General features: G+C 40.0%; 1 protein-coding gene across 4 annotated transcripts in view; it reads left to right on the top strand.

Annotated features, from left to right (window-relative positions):
* trpm3 (transient receptor potential cation channel, subfamily M, member 3) overlaps positions 1–17,033 on the top strand; it is a 245,231-nt gene that overhangs the window by 160,441 nt on the left and 67,757 nt on the right. For all 4 annotated transcript variants that reach the window (XM_071353639.1, XM_071353637.1, XM_071353638.1 and 1 more), the window contains exons 13-14: positions 1,085–1,225; positions 7,877–7,906. In XM_071353639.1, the coding sequence (XP_071209740.1) occupies positions 1,085–1,225; positions 7,877–7,906 (171 nt within the window). The remainder of the gene's footprint in view (positions 1–1,084; positions 1,226–7,876; positions 7,907–17,033) is intronic.

The following is a 17,033-nucleotide window of genomic DNA, read 5'->3' as shown; positions in this document are numbered from 1 at the left end:
TGACATCATAATAGATACTGTGAAGCCAATGTGGGATACAGTGTGTTCACACTACAAGGTTAAGGCCGTTCAATGAGGTGGAAGGAGAACGTTATAGTGGTACGTTTCATATTAACGTGTGAAAAAATACACAAGCACATCCTGCTTTGGGGTTCACCCACAGTGTTGCCTCTGAGCTTTGGCTGGATAATTGTGAGGCTTTACTGGGATAACAGAAACCAAATGGAGCGCTTTTTGACAAGGGAATACAGGGAGCGTTCCACTAAAAGTGACCAGGGGCAGTGGATGAGATGGTATCAAATCATCCGTCGATGTATGATCATTGTCCCAGCCCATCCTCCCGATTTCTCCCTCCCCTCACTGGATCAGAGAGCTCTGATTTCTATCTGAAGGTGGATGATGAAGGTCCATTTCTATCAAAAAACGCTCTCTCATTTGTCCTCCTGTTATCCTCATCTTCAGACGTCTGTCCGTCTTTCTCTTCCAGCACTGAACCCCTGATACGATCTGGTCATACGTTACAAATGCAAATTAGCACAGAGTGATCAGGCAAATTAAGTAAGCATTGATCAGATTTGTATATTTTTCAACTTCCTCAAGATTTGTAATTTTCCATCTTCTCCTTAACATTTCCCCTATTTTCGTGGTCTCCCTCTTCTGTCCCCTCTTCCTCCTCCTTCCTTTACTCCTCTACCCCTCTTCTCTCAGAGTACAGTATACTGATGTCTATCTCAGTGCTGTTGAACTAAGTTAAATTAAACTAAGCTCAGATAAGTTCATTTAAACTAGGTTATAAGCTCTGTGATCTTATCGGGGGGTCTGTGTCTCCCATCTCTCCTTGGCCTTGTGCTGTATACTCACTGACCTTGTGTGTTTTTTCTAAGCAAGAATATCCAGTGTTCAGTTGGATCTACTTCAAGGTGAATCAACTAATCACGTATTATTATTAACACCAAACAAGTGCGTAGATGTGTGAAGTGAAGTGTGTATGATTTGTGTGGGGCGTTTTCCCTTCCTTTCACCATCGTATGCTCAGCTGTCATGGGGGTGTGCGGTTTTGTCTGACCAATCTCTTGGTCCCCAGGGTAACCTGCCACCAGACTACCGCATTAGTCTCATTGACATCGGATTGGTCTTTGAGTACTTGATGGGCGGAGCTTACCGATGCAACTACACCAGGAAGAGGTTTAGAACTCTGTATCATAACCTCTTTGGACCCAAAAGAGTGAGTGGCGGACCAGCTTTACAGTTTCCTATTCTGCTAATGATGCATGTGCATGTGTCTGCATGTCTACTTGTCTCTGTGGGATCAATTGAATCGAACATTCAATGTGTTACAGTACTTATGCTTTAGTTCCTTTTGGTCAAATTAACTCCCAGACTGGTCTTGGGTACTATAAACAAACCTACTATTAGTAATCTGGTAAACTCACCTCAGGTATGCTTTCAGTGAAAGCCAACACGAGCCTCACTTTTGGAGTGATGTAAATTTGGTACTTACGTAACCTTTTTTTGTGTGATCAAGGGACGATGCTGTAAATTAATATACATAAATATGCAAATCCCTCTACGTCTAAATCTGCACTAGGGATACGGTCTCCTTTTCTCCCTCTGCCTGCAAACTCTCACAAACTAGCAATAGAACGCAGAGATCAGTGCCAAACTGCACTGCACTATACTGCTCGGGAACAACGGTTGTGAAATAGATGGGTTGGTTGTTAAGCAACAAAACTGAGGTGTGCGCAACCATGGGGCAAAACAGACAGGGTTGGCTTAGGTTGTTTACCACATGTAAACTACAGTCCGTTTTCAATGTTTATTGAAAACATAAATAAAGTCAAATACATTGTTACAGTTGGTAGTTAGCTAGCTAGTGAATTTGAGCCATAACAGCATAGATGTGCCATCAGTCAAAACACTTAAAAACCAGACACGGTATCAGGATAAAACTAATCGAAACGAGCTACTTAAGATTTCCCACATGGCATTTTCTTGTCATTGTTGCTAGCTATCTGGCCATCCAGTATCACAACAAGACAGGGCCTTCTGCCCCAGTGGAGCGTGCACATAGTTTTTGTGACGTTCTCAACCAAACCGTCTATAGAGATTTTTGTTGTTGATTTTTCCGTTTCAAGGCCTCCTTGAAGAACAGACTAAATGTCAACTATAGAAAATCACTATTCTAGGACTATTGTGTAGAGCAATGTCTAGTCCATCAACATCAGCCAATGACTATGCAGTGTGTATGCACGTGTGCATGAGGTTGAAAAGAGAGCAAAAGTGAAGGATAGAACAAGAGAGACAGAGGATGCAAGACAAAGAGGTAGACATCTAAATGAGCTGTGATCTGTTTTAAAAGGATTTGGGCACACTGACAGTGTCATCTTAGATGAAACAGCAGTGTGAATACAGGAACAAACACACAATGGGGTAGGAATAATCCTGAAATAGGTGCAGATATCAACATCCCCACAGGAGGCCTGAGTTATTTTTACCAGCAGTTGGGGAAGCAGGTCACATGATGGCTCATTAATGCATAATTTGTACACAGCCTGCTTTAAAACGCATCTGAGTGTCTACTGCTGCATAGAGCTCCATTTAGCCAGCCACCCCCTTACACAGACAAACACACAGAGATGAAATATATCAGGTTACAGTAACAGGTTACTATCTAAAGACAACAGGTTACTGTTTATCTAGAACAGATTACTGTTGATCTAGAACCGGTTACTGTCTGGTCTCGAACCGGTTACTGTCTGGTCTCAAACCGGTTACTGTCTGGTCTCGAACCGGTTACTGTCTGGTCTCGAACCGGTTACTGTCTGGTCTCGAACCGGTTACTGTCTGGTCTCGAACCGGTTACTGTTGGTCTAGAACAGGACAGTTGTGCTGTTTAATTGTGTTGGAACATACAGTGCATTCAGAAAGTATTCAGACCCCTTGCCATTTTCCACATTTTGTTACGTTACAGCCTTATTCTAAAATGTATTACATTGTTTTAATCCCCCTCATCAACCTACACACATTACCCCATAATGAAAAAGCAAAAACAGGTTTTTATAAATGTTTGCAAATGTATTACAAATAAAAAACTGAAATATAAGTGTTCAGACCCTTTACTTTGTTGAAGCATCTTTGGCAGTGATTACAGCCTTGAGTCTTCTTAGGTAGGATGCTACAAGCTTGGCACGCCTGTATTTGGGGAGTTTCTCCCATTCTTCTCTGCAGTGTCGCTGCACAGCTATTTTCAGGTCTCTCCAGAGTTGTTTAAACTGGTTCAAGTCCGGGCTCCGGCTGGGCCACTCAAGGACATTCACTTGTCCCGAAGCAAATCCTGCATTTTCTTGGCTGTGTGCTTAGGCTCGTTGTCCTGTTGAAAGGGGAACCTTCGCCCCAGTCTGAGGTCGTTAGCGCACTGGAGCAGGTTTTCATCAAGGATCTCGCTGTACTTTCCTCCGTTCATCTTTCCCTCAATCCTGACTAGTCTCCCAGTCCCTGCCGCTGAAAAACATCCCCACAGTATGATGCTGCCACCACCATGCTTCACCATGCTTCACCTTAAGGAGGGTGCCAGACGTGATGTTTGGTATTCAGGCCAAAGAGTTCAATCTTGGCTTCATCAGACCAGAGAATCTTGTTTCTCATGGTTTATGTCCTTTGGGTGCCTTTTGGCAACTCCAAGCAGGCTATCATGTGCCTTTTACTGAGGAGTGGCTTCCTTCTGGACACTATACCATAAAGGCCTGATTGGTGGAGTGCTGCAGAGATGGTTGTCCCTCTGGAAGGTTTTCCCAACTCCAGAGTGGAACTCTGCCATTGGGTTCTTGGTCACCTCCCTGACCAAGGCCCTTCTCCCCCGTTTGGCCTGTCGGCCAGCTCTAGGAAGAGTCTTGGTGGTTCCTAACTTATTCCATTTAAGAATGATGGAGGCCATAGTGTTCTTGGGGACCTTCAATGCTGCAGACATTTTTTGGTACCCTTCCACAGATCTGTGCCTCGACACAATCCTCATGGTTTGGTTTTTGCTCTGAACTGCACTGTCAACTGTGAGACCTTATATAGACAGATGTGTACCTTTCCAAATCATGTCCAAACAATTGAATTTACCACAGGTGGACTCCAATCAAGTTGAAGAAACATCTCGGCGATTTTCAATGGAAACAGGATGCACCTGAGCTCAATTTCGAGTCTCATAGCAAAGGGTCTGAATATTTAAGTAAGTAAGGTATTTCTGTTTTTTATCTTTAATACATTTGAAACATTTTCTAAAAACCTGTTTTGCTTTGTCATTACGCACTGCTTTGCTTTGTAAATTTTTGCTTTTTCATTATAACCAGGTAGGCTAGTTGAGAACAAGTTCTCATTTACAACTGCGACCTGACCAAGATAAAGCAAAGCAGTGCGACAAAAACAACAACACAGAGTTACACATGGAATAAACAAACATACATTCAATAATACAATAGAAAAAGTCTATATACAGTGTGTGCAAATGAGGCAGGATAAGGGAGGTAAGGCATTAAATAGGCCATAGTGGCGAAAAATTACAATATAGCAATTAAACACTGGAGTGATAGAAGAAGATGAGTGTGCAAGTAGAGATACTGGGGTGCAAAGGAGCAAAATAAATCAAATAAATAACAGTATGGGGATGAGGTAGTTGGATGGGCTATTTACAGATGAGCTATGTACAGGTGCAGTGATCTGTGAGCTGCTCTGACAGCTGGTGCTTAAAGTTAGTGAGGGAGATATGAGTCTCCAGCTCCAGTGATTTTTGCAGTACGTTCGGGTCATTGGCAGCAGAGAACTGTAAGGAAAGGTGGCCAAAGGAAGAATTGGCTTTGGGGATGACCAGTGAAATATACCTGCTGGAGCGCGTGCTACGGGTGGGTGTTGCTATGGAGACCAGTGAGCTGAGAAAAGGCGGTACCTTACCTAGCAAAGACTTATAGATGACCTGGAGCCAGTGGGTTTGGCGACGAATATGAAGCGAGGGCCAGCCAACGAGAGCATACAGGTCGCAGTGGTGGGTAGTATATGGGGCTTTGGTGACAAAACAGATAGCACTGTGATAGACTGCATCCAATTTGCTGAGTAGAGTGTTGGAGGCTATTTTGTAAATGACATCGCCGAAGTCAAAGATCGGTAGGATAGTCAGATTTACGAGGGTATGTTTTGCGGCATGAGTGAAGGATGCTTTGTTGCGAATTAGGAGGCCAATTCTAAATTTAATTTTGGATTGGAGATGCTTAATGTGAGCCTGGAAGGAGAGTATACAGTCTAGCCAGACACTTAGGTATTTGTAGTTGTCCACATATTCTAAGTCAGAACCGTCCAGAGTAGTGATGCTGAACAGGCGGGCAGGTGTGGGCAGCAATCGGTTGAAGAGCGTGCATTTAGTTTTACTTCCATTTAAGAGCAGTTGGAGGCAACGGAAAGAGAATTGTATGGCATTGAAGCTCGTCTGGAGGTTAGTTAACACAGTGTCCAAAGAAGGGCCAGATGTATACATATTGGTGTTTTCTGCGTAGAGGTGGATCAGGGAATCATCCGCAGCAAGAGCGACACCGTTGATATATACAGAGAAAAGAGTCGGCCCGAGGATTGAACCCTGTTGCACCCCCATAGAGACTGCCAGAGGTCCGGACAACAGGCCCTCCGATTTGACACACTGAACTCTGTCTGAGAAGTAGTTGGTGAACCAGGCGAGGCAGTCATTTGAGAAACCAAGGCTGTTGAGTCTGCCGATAAGATTGTGGTGATTGACAGAGTCGAAAGCCTTGGCCAGGTCGATGAATACAGCTGCACAGTATTATCTCTTATTGATGGGGGTTATGATATCGTTTAGGACCTTGAGCGTGGATGAACTGCACCATGACCAGCTCGGAAACCAGATTGCATAGCGGAGAAGGTGCGGTGGAATTCGAAATGGTCTGTGATCTGTTTGTTAACTTGGCTTTCGAAGACCGAAGAAAGGCAGGGTAGGATAGATATAGGTCTGTAGCAGTTTGGGTCTAGAGTGTCTCCCCTTTGAAGAGGGGGATGACCACGGCAGCTTTCCAATCTTTGGGGATATCAGACGATACGAAAGAGAGGTTGAACCTGCTAGTAATAGGGGTTGCAACAATTTCGGTGGATAATTTTAGAAAGAGAGGGTCCAGATTGTCTAGCCCGGCTGATTTGTAGGGGTCCAGATTTTGCAGCTCTTTCAGAACATCAGCTATCTGGATTTGGGTGAAGAAGAAATGGGGGAGGCTTGGGCAAGTTGTTGTGGGGGCTTCAGGGCTGTTGACCGGGGTAGGGGTAGCCAGGTTGAAAGCATGGCCAGCCGTAGAAAATTCCTTATTTAAATTCTCAATTATCGTGGATTTATCGGTGGTGACAGTGTTTCCTAGCCTCAGTGCAGTGGGCAGCTGGGAGGAGGTGCTCTTATTCTCCATGGGCTTTACAGTGTCCCAGAACGTTTGGGAGTTTGTGCTACAGGATGCAAATTTCTGTTTGAAAAAGCTAGCCTTTACTTTCCTAACTGCCTGTGTATATTGGTTCCTTACTTTCCTTAAAAGTTGAATATCACAGAGGCTATTCGATGCTAATGCAGAACTCCACAGGATGTTTTTGTGCTGGTCAAGGGCAGTGAGGTCTGGAGTGAACCAAGAGCTATATCTGTTCCTGGTTCTATTTTTTTTTAATGGAGCATGCTTATTTAAGATGGTGAGGAAAGCACTTTTAAAGAATAACCAGGCATCCTCTACTGATGGAATGAGGTCAATATCCTTCCAGGATACCCAGGCCAGGTCGATTAGAAAGGCCTGCTCGCTGAAGTGTTTTTGGGAGCGTTTGACAGTGATGAGGAGTGGTCGTTTGACCGCAGACCCATTACGGACGCAGGCAATGAGGCAGTGATCGCTGAGATCCTGGTTGAAGACAGCAGAGGTGTATTTGGAGGGCAGATTGGTTAGGATGATATGTAGATTGGGGATAGATTGTGTGTAGATTGATGAGGAAAAACATGTATTTAATCCATTTTAGAATAAGGCTGTAACATAACAAAATGTAGAAAAAGGGAGGTGGTCTGAATCCTTTCTGAATGCACTGTATGCATTTCCAGACTGGTCTCAAAGAGGTAACATAGTAAAAGTAAATCCGGGACACTCAAATTAGTATGATATGTTACATTTGGTATTGTTACATAAGATAGAAGGTTACTTAAGGCAAAAATGAAAGAAGTGTTGTTGGTCAAGGTGGATGGGTGGGCATATAATGCAGCCGTCTAGTAACCCCAAGGTCGCTTGTTCAAATCTCATTACAGACAACCTTAGCATTTTTACTAATTAGCAACTACTTAGAATGTTAGCTAACCTTTCCCCTAAGCCTAATCCTAACCTTGACTTCTAACCCTAACCCTTATCCTAGCTAACGTTAGCCAGCTAGCTAAAGTTAGCATTAGACACCTAGCAACCCCTAGCTAATGTTAGCAACATATGTTTTGCAAAATCATAGGATATTGTACGTGTTGCAAATTCAAAAGACATACAAATTCCAATTCGTAACATGTTGTACAAATTGCAATTCTTAACGTATCATACAAATTGTAATTCATAACATTACATACAACATTTATGATGGAGATCCACAAATGAATACATACCAAACACAACGTAACATATCATCCTGTATTTCACTTTTAAGGACAGAATAATATGAAATGCTCTGAGACCACGATGGCATTTCTCTCTGTATTTGAACACTTGGCCTTGTGAGTGTGTGGAAGTGGGTCTGTCTGTGTTCCTTTATGTGTGTGCATATTTTTTTTATGTGACGAATTCCCCTTGACGGTGTTGATTTCTCAATAACCATGTTTTTGTTACCTTTCCAGCCCAAAGCCCTGAAACTGCTGGGGATGGAGGTGAGTCTGGGTTACAACATGGTTATTATCTGGTTACAGTTTGGTGTATTCCCCTGGTTTGCATAATGAGTGCCTGGTAACACTTCATTTTACAGCACGATATTTACTAGGTAATAACTAGGTAAATAACTAGTAACAAAAAGTAAATACATGTTAACAATTTAGTCCCAAATGTAATTACCTGGAACCAAGTAAGTAAGTACTACATGCTTAACTTTTACTTGGTACTCATCCCGGATCCGGGAGCACCCTCATCAGTAAAAAAGCTGACTAGCATAGCCTAGCATAGCGCCACAAGTAAATACTAGCATCTAAATATCATGAAATCACAAGTCCAAGACACCAGATGAAAGATACACATCTTGTGAATCCAGCCATCATTTCTGATTTTTAAAATGTTTTACAGGGAAGATGTATTTCTATTAGCTAACCACGATAGCAAAAGACCCAACTTTTTTTTCTCCACCATTTTTTTTACTGCATAGGTAGCTATCACAAATTCGACCAAATAAAGATATAAATAGTCACTAACCAAGAAACAACTTCATCAGATGACAGTCTGATAACATATTTATTGTATAGCATATGTTTTGTTCAAAAAATGTGCATATTTCAGGTATAAATCATAGTTTTACATTGCAGCCACCATCACAAAATCTCACCAAAGCAGCTAGAATAACTACAGAGACCAACGTGAATTACCTAAATACTCATCATAAAACATTTATGAAAAATACACAGCGTACAGCAAATGAAAGACCAACATCTTGTGAATCCAGCCAATATTTCAGATTTCTTAACCTCTCTAGGATGAGAGTGGCGCTAGCGGCACTCCCCCCCCACCCCCACTGAAAAACCAGTGCCGCGAAATTCAAAAAAAATATATTTTTTAAATATTTAACTTTCACACATTAAAGTCCAATACAGCTAATGAAAGACACAGATCTTGTGAATCCAGTCAACATGTCCGATTTTTAAAATGTTTTACAGGGAAGACACAATATGTAAAGATGTACATCTATTACCTAAAAACACATTAGCATAATCCACCATCTTTTATTTGTCCACCAACACCAGTAGCTATCACCAATTCGGCTAAACTAAGATATTTATAGCCCCTAACCAATAAAAAAACTCATCAGATGACAGTCTGATAACATATTTATGGTATGGGATAGGTTTTGTTAGAAAAAAGTGCATATTTCAGGTAGATGGCATAGGTTACAATTGCACCCACCGTCACAAATGGAATAGAAAAACTACTTAGAGCAACGTGTTTACCTACTTACTAATCATCAAACATTTCGTAAAAATACACAGCATACACGAATCGAAAGACACAGATCCTGTGAATACAGACAATATTTCAGATTTTCTAAGTGTCTTACAGCGAAAACACAATAAATCGTTATATTAGCATAGCACATAGCACATAGCAGCCCAGCATTGATTCTAGCCAAAGTGAGCGATAAAAGTAAACATCGCCAAAATATATTAATTTTTTCACTAACCTTCTCAGAATTCTTCAGATGACACTCCTGTAACATCATATTACACAATCCATATAGAGTTTGATCGAAAATGTTTATATTTAGCCACCAAAATCATGGTTAGACAATGTGAAATGTAGCTCAGCTGGTCAGAAAAAGTCTGTGCGCCACTTAGACAGTGATCTACTCTTATACATAAATACTCATAAACGTGACTAAAAAATATAGGGTGGACAGGGATTGATAGACAATTTAATTCTTAATACAATCGCGGAATTACATTTTTTAAATTATCCTTACTTTTCAATACAGCTTGCGCCAAGCGAAGCTACGTCAAAAAACATGGCGTCCGAAGCCACTAACACTTTTCGACAGAAACACGATTTATCATAATAAAAATGTCCTACTTTGAGCTGTTCTTCCATCGGTATCTTGGGCAAAGGATCCTTTCTTGGGTCCAATCGTCTTTTGGTGGAAAGCTGTCCTCTTGCCATGTGGAAATGCCAACTGCGTTCGGGATGAACTGGAAGCGTGCCCAGCAATTCACAGCGTTTCAGAAATAAATGTCCCAAAATCGCACTAAACGGATATAAATTGCTATAAAACGCTTTAAATTAACTACCTTATGATGTTTTTAACTCCCATAACGAGTAGAAACATGACCCGAGTAATATTACTCCCTCCACTAATGCTTGGAACAGGTGCGGGTCGGTGCCCTCTATGCGCATGACGCAGCTCCAAAAGAGTGACTAGCCTCAGGGTTTTTTAATTTATAGTGCCTGTGAACGCGCAATCGACCCGATTCAAATCGTCATCACGTAAAGACATCCAGGGGAAGACGTAAGCAGTGTCCGTATAGTCATAGCAATAACAGTGCCCTTTTAACTGACTCCAGAACAGTGGCCAAAATTTCTGGAATCTGACTCCATGTCAGGGAAATTGCTGTAGAATGGGCTCTGTTCCACTTAGAGACAAAATTTCAACTCCTATAGAAACTATAGACTGTTTTCTATCCAATAATAATAATAATATGCATATTGTACGATCAAGAACTTTGTGGGAAGCCGTTTCAAAAAATTACACGATTAGCATAAATAGCCACAACAGCGCCCTCATCCCCAACAGGTTAAGTGTTTTACAGCGAAAACACAATATAGCATTATATTAGCTTACTACAATAGCCAACCACACAGCAGCATTGATTCATGCACGTTAGCGATAGCGAATAAACCAGCAAAAGATATAACATTTTTCACTAACCTTCTCAAAACTTCATCAGATGACAGTCCTATAACATCATATTACACAATACATATATATGGCCTCAGATCTACCTAGACACTCCATTCCAATTCGCACTGCTTACTGACATCTAGGGGAAGGCGTATGCAGTGCATGTCGACCCATAGATTACATGCAAATTAATAAACTGACCCTGGAACAGAGTGCCCGATTTCAGATTTCTCACTTCCTGACAGGAAGTTTGCTGCAAAATGAGTTCTGTTTTACTCACAGATATAATTCAAACGGTTTTAGAAACTAGAGAGTGTTTTCTATCCAATAGTAATAATAATATGCATATTGTACGAGCAAGAATTGAGTAAGAGGCAGTTTAATTTGGGAACAAACTTTTACAAAGTCGAAATGGCGCCCCCCTATTGAGAAAAGGTTAAATTAATTAGTGTAAAACTGTAAAACCAGGTTGTCTGTTTCCAGGTAGATACAACGTAGTTACTTGTGAAATACCACCACATTGGATGACTCCATCTCATGAAGACAACAGCAAATATGTCTGTGATCTTACCCTATTGTTTCATGGGACCACCTTCACACTTACAGGGTAGGTACAAAGTAAGGGGTTTAAAATGAAGCCGTTGCTAATACCATGTAAATACCACATCCTTGCAGGTCAACAAATGATTTAGTCAAATGATTGTGTAGACATAATGTACTAAGTCATTTTCCTGAAGTTACTAGGTATGTATAGTGCCTTCACAAAGTATTCACACCCTGTGACTTTTTCCACATTTGTTGTGTTACAGCCTGAATTTAAACTGGAGATGTTGTGTCACTGGCCTACACACAATACCCCACCTTGTCAAAGTGTTTTTCAAAATGTTTCCAAATATAAAAAAATGAAAAGCTGCAATGTCTTGATTCAACCTCTTTTTTATGGAAAGCTTAAATAACTTCAGGAGTAAAAATCTGCTTAATAAGTCACATAATACGTTGCCTGGACTCACTCTGTGTGCAATAATAGTGTTTAACGTAATTCTTTTAATGACTACCTCATCTCTTTACTCCACACATACAATTATCTGTAAAGTCCCTCAGTCGAGCTGTGAATTTGAAACACAGATTAAACAACAAAGATCAGGGAGGTTTTCGAATGCCTTGCAAAGAAGGGCACCTAATAGTAGATGGGTAAAAAAAGCAGACATTGAATATCTTCTTATGGGCAGGTGGGACGGTAACGTCCCATCTGGCCAACATCCGGTGAAATTGTAGAGCGCGAAATTCAAAAATACAAAATTCAAATATTTAACATTCTTGAAAATATATGTATTATACATCAAAATAAAGCTTAACTTGTTAATCCAGCCACTGTGTCAGATTTCAAAAAGGCTTTACGGCGAAAGCAAACGATGCTATTATCTGAGGACAGCGCCCCGCGTACAAACACATGAAAATCCTATTTCAACCAGGCAAAAGTCAGAAATACCGATATAATGAATGCCTTACCTTTGAAGATCTTCTTCTGTTGGCACTCCAAACTGTCCCAGGAACATCACAAATGGTCCTTTTAATCAATAATGTCCTTCTTTATGTCCCAAAAATGTCAATTTCTTTGGCGCGTTTGATTCAGAAATACATTGTTTTCAACTCGCCCAACATGCCTACAATGTATCTAATAAGATACCTGTAAACTTGGCCCAAACATTTCAAACAACGTTCCTAATCCAACCTCAGGTACCCTAAAACGTAAATAATCGCTAAAAATTTAAGGCGGAATAAACTGTTTCTAATACAGCATAAAAACAACGTGAAGCGCGCTCCAGTTCACACGCACCAAAACAGTATCCACCTGGAGTGACACTTACAATGAACAGCCCTACTTCTTCATTTCTCGAAAGAAAAACATTGAACAATTTCTAAAGACTGTTGACATCTAGTGGAAGCCATAGGAACTGCAACCAGGTTCCTAATAATAAGGGTATCTCATAGAAGACTTAACTTGTTTTCCCCCCTGGATGGTTTCTCCTCGGGGTTTCGCCTGCCATATCAGTTCTGTTATAATCACAGACATTATTTTAACAGTTTCAGAAACTTCAGAATGTTTTCTATCCGAATCTACCAAGTATATGCATATCCTAGCTTCTGGGCCTGAGTAACAGGCAGTTTACTTTGGGCACGCTTTTCATCCAGAGGTGAAAATACTGCCCCCTACCCAAGAGAGGATATCCCTTTGAGCATGATGAAGTTATTAATTACATGCTGGATGGGGTATCAATATACCCAGTCACTACAAAAATACATGCGTCCTTCCTACCTCATTTGCCAGACAGGAATGAAACTGCTCAGGGATTTCACCATGAGGCCAATGGTGTTTAATAAAACAGTTGCAGAGTCTAATGGCTGTGATAGGAGAAAACTGAGGATGGATCAACAACATTGTAGTTACTCCACAATACTAACCTAAATGACAGAGTGAAAAGAAAGAAGCCTGTACAGAATAAAAATGTTCCAAAACAGGCATCTTGTTTGCAATAAGAAACTAAAGTAAAACCTGAAGAAATGTGGCAAAGAAATTAACTTTGCATCCTGAATACAAATATTTATGTTTGGGGCAAACTCAACACAACACATCACATAACACTCTTCATATTTTCAAGCATGGTGGTGGCTGCATCATGTTATGGGTATGCTTGTCATCAGCAAGGAATAGGGCATTTATTAGGATCAAAATAAATGGAATAGGTCTAAACGCAGGCAAAATCCTAGAGGAAACCCTGGTGCAGTCTGCTTTCTAACAGACACTTGGAGACAAATTCCCCTTTCAGCAGGACAATAACATAAAACACAAGGCCAAATATACACTGGAGTTACTTACCAAGATGACATTGAGTGTTCCCGAGTGGCCTTGTTACAATTTTGACTTACATCGGCTTGAAAATCTATGGTAAGACAATGATCAACAACCAACTTGACAAAGCTTGAAGAATAAAAACATTTTTTTTTTATTGATTGGACAATCAAGATGTGCAAAGCTCTTAGAGAATATCCAAAAATACTCACTGCTGTAATCGCTGCCAAAGGTGATTCTAACATGTATTTACTCAGGGGTGTGAACACTTATGTAAATTAGATATTTCTGTATTTCATTCTCAATAAATTAGCAAAAATTTCTAAAAACATATGGGGAATTGTGGGTAGATGGGTGAGGAATAAAATCTATTAAATCCATTTTGAATTCAGGCTGTAACACAACAAATGTGGAATAAGTCAAGGCGTATGAATACTTTCTGAAGGCACTGTATGTTGTAAAAGAAAGTGTTGTCTGTTTCCAGGTAGATCCCACGAAGATGACAGCAAATCTGTCTGTGATCGTACCCTTTTTATTTTATTTTTATTTTTTTACATGATACCACCTTCACTCTTACAGCGTAGGTACGGTGTAAGAAGGCCATAAAATGAAGCTGTTCATATTACCATGTACATACCAAATACTTTCAAGTTTACTACAGTGCAATTTAAAAGTGTGAACATTTCACAATGAAGACAAGCACACATCTCAGAGTGAAGCTTATTTATTGAGAATCAACCAGAGGTAAGTAGAAGCACATTGTATTAGAACAGAGGTTTGGAAAGTGTGAGGTGCGCCCCCCAGGGGGGCACCAGAGAGTTTCAGGGGAGGCGTGAAAGGAAAGCCAAGTCTAACCGTCTTCGCGTCTCTAATAATTAACAAATATCAGGCCTGTTTCTTGCTACAATCGCAGGGAAAAACATATTTTAATGGCTACATTTAAAAAGAGTTATATCCCAGCTTTCTAGTGATACTACGTTTATTTCTCAACTCCTAAAATTGCGGCTTTGTTGATGTTCTCTGAAGGGAGGCTCACTAGAATGACTAGGCCTACATTCCAATCATGAGCTAACTTAGAAGATTACTAGCCAAAGCAGATGAGAAGGAAGATAACAGTCTATTTCACTTAACAGAAGAAATGCTGCAAATTTACTAAACGAGTATACACAAACTATGCGTACATAAAACATTTCCACAAGCATATTATCTCCTAACAAGACAGTATCTAAACACTCAAAAGAGCTAGATACAATCTGTACAAAAACAAGCTAAGTTAGAAAATTAAGCTAGCTAGCATACTAACACACAATGCAATAACAATAGCGATTCGTTAGCTTAAATTAACTAGCGTGCCAGCAGAGTGTCGGCGCTAGAATAAACATATAAAAACATAATTCCGATATAAATCACTGCATGTACTTAACTCTCCAGTTTTCGAATTTGGTTTTCAAAGTAAAAGTCTGCAGTAAAACGCTATGTATTTGATACGAAATCAACATTATTTTTTGTCTTGCATATAGTGCACAAAATAGCATTAGTATGCACAATTATACTTACATTGTGAGAAAATATCAACAAAAATGTGTATGTGTTTTTAAAATGTTTCTACTGTGACAAATTTTCAAAATTATGTTACCCGGATTTGACTTGTTAGTGTTGCTATGAATACACTAAGCTAGCTACTTTTCAATGTCACCAGAGACATGGACAAAAAATATATACATTTTAGGGCGGAGACATACAGTAGGTATCTCATCATTATATCCAAATCTCTTATGTCACCAATGATGTACAAGCTCACCACAATCTATAGCCATCCTTCTTTTTATAGCCTTGAAAGTGGCATCATCTGTTAGTACACATATTGACTATCATACCGGAATTAAAAGATTGCTATATATGAACGTATTAGCCTTCCATTCAAATGAATGGTGTTTAGCCGGCAGTTTGGTTTCTACATAGATATAAATGCAGTTCACTTTTGTTGTGGTGCTAACTTGTATGGTTATATGATTGTACATTAATACAAATGTGTTTCTACTGACCTCTTGTTGATTTTCATTAATTAAACTCGAAATGTTCCCACTTTTCTATTGCACGGCAGTAAACGTGAAGGCATTTGATATGAACAGCTTCATTTTACAGCCCTCTTATCCCGTACCAACCATGTAAGTGTGAAGCTAGTATCACGTAACAACAGGGTAATATCACAGACAGATTTGCTGTGGTCTTTGTGGGATCTACCTGGAATCTACCTGGAATCAGACCCCACTTAATTTTACAGCCGTTACAACATACATACCTAGTAACTCCAAGAAAATGATGTGGTACATTATGGGCTCCAGAGTGGCGCAGCGATCTAAGGCACTGCATCTCAGTGCTAGAGGTGTCACTACCGCCCCTGGTTCGATTCCAGGCTGTATCACAACCGGCTGTGATTGGGAGTCCCATAGGGCGGCGCACAATTGGCCCAGCGTAGTCCGGGTTTGGGCTTTGCCGGGGTAGGCTGTCATTGTAAATAATAATTCGTTCTTAACTGACTTGCCTAGTTAAATAAAGGTTAAAAAAATGTCTACACAATAATTTGACTAAATCCTAAAGAGCGTTAGTTGACCTGCAAGTAACTGGTATTTACATGTTATTAGCAACGCCTTAATCTTATAGCCCTCTTACCGTGTACCTACCCTTCAAGTGTGAAGGTGGTACCATGAAACAACACTTTTCAACAACACATAATTCTGTTAAACTCTATTATTGCTCACAGAGTGAGTCCATACAACTTATTATGTGACTTGTTAGGCACATTTTTACTCCTGAACTTATTTAGGCTTGACTAAACAAAGAGGTTGAATAATAATTGACTCAAGATATTTCAGATTTTCAATTTTAATTAATTTGTATAAATTTCTAAAAATATTATTCCACTTTGACCATATGGGGTATTGTGTGTAGCCCAGTCACAGAATCTCAATGTATTACATTTTAAATTCGGGGTGTAACACAACAAAATGTGGAAAAAGTCAAGGGGTTGTGAATACTTTCTGAAGGCACTGTACATACCTAGTAACTATAGGAAAATGACTTGTGTCTACACAATAATTTGGCTAAATCATTAAGAGCGTTAGTTGACCTGCAAGTATCTGGTGTTTGCATGGTATTAGCAATGGCTTCATTTTAAAGCCTTCTTACCTTGTATCTACCCTGTAAGTGAGATAACAGGGTAAGATCACAGACATATTTACTGTTGTCTTCATGGGATGGAATCATCCAATGTGGTGGTATTTCACAAGTAACTACATTGTATCTACTTGGAAACAGACACAACTTCATTTTACAGCCCTTTTAATACAAACAGTTATGGTAAATGAAGGCAAAGTCCTTAGAAAGAAAGTGACTTGAAGGTATGTGGTAAGTGCAAGGTAATAAATAAATATAATATCACATATATGTCGTTACTACAGTAGGTATGTGTATAATAAGTACCTAGTACTTACTTATAAGGTCTTCAATACTAAACTTTGATACTAAAGGGGACTACTAGAGTGCATTCAGA

Source organism: Salvelinus alpinus, chromosome 19 (genome assembly GCF_045679555.1).
Source record: "Salvelinus alpinus chromosome 19, SLU_Salpinus.1, whole genome shotgun sequence".
In the NCBI taxonomy this organism is placed as follows: Eukaryota; Metazoa; Chordata; class Actinopteri; order Salmoniformes; family Salmonidae; genus Salvelinus; species Salvelinus alpinus.
This window is presented reverse-complemented; position numbering and strand designations above follow the sequence as displayed.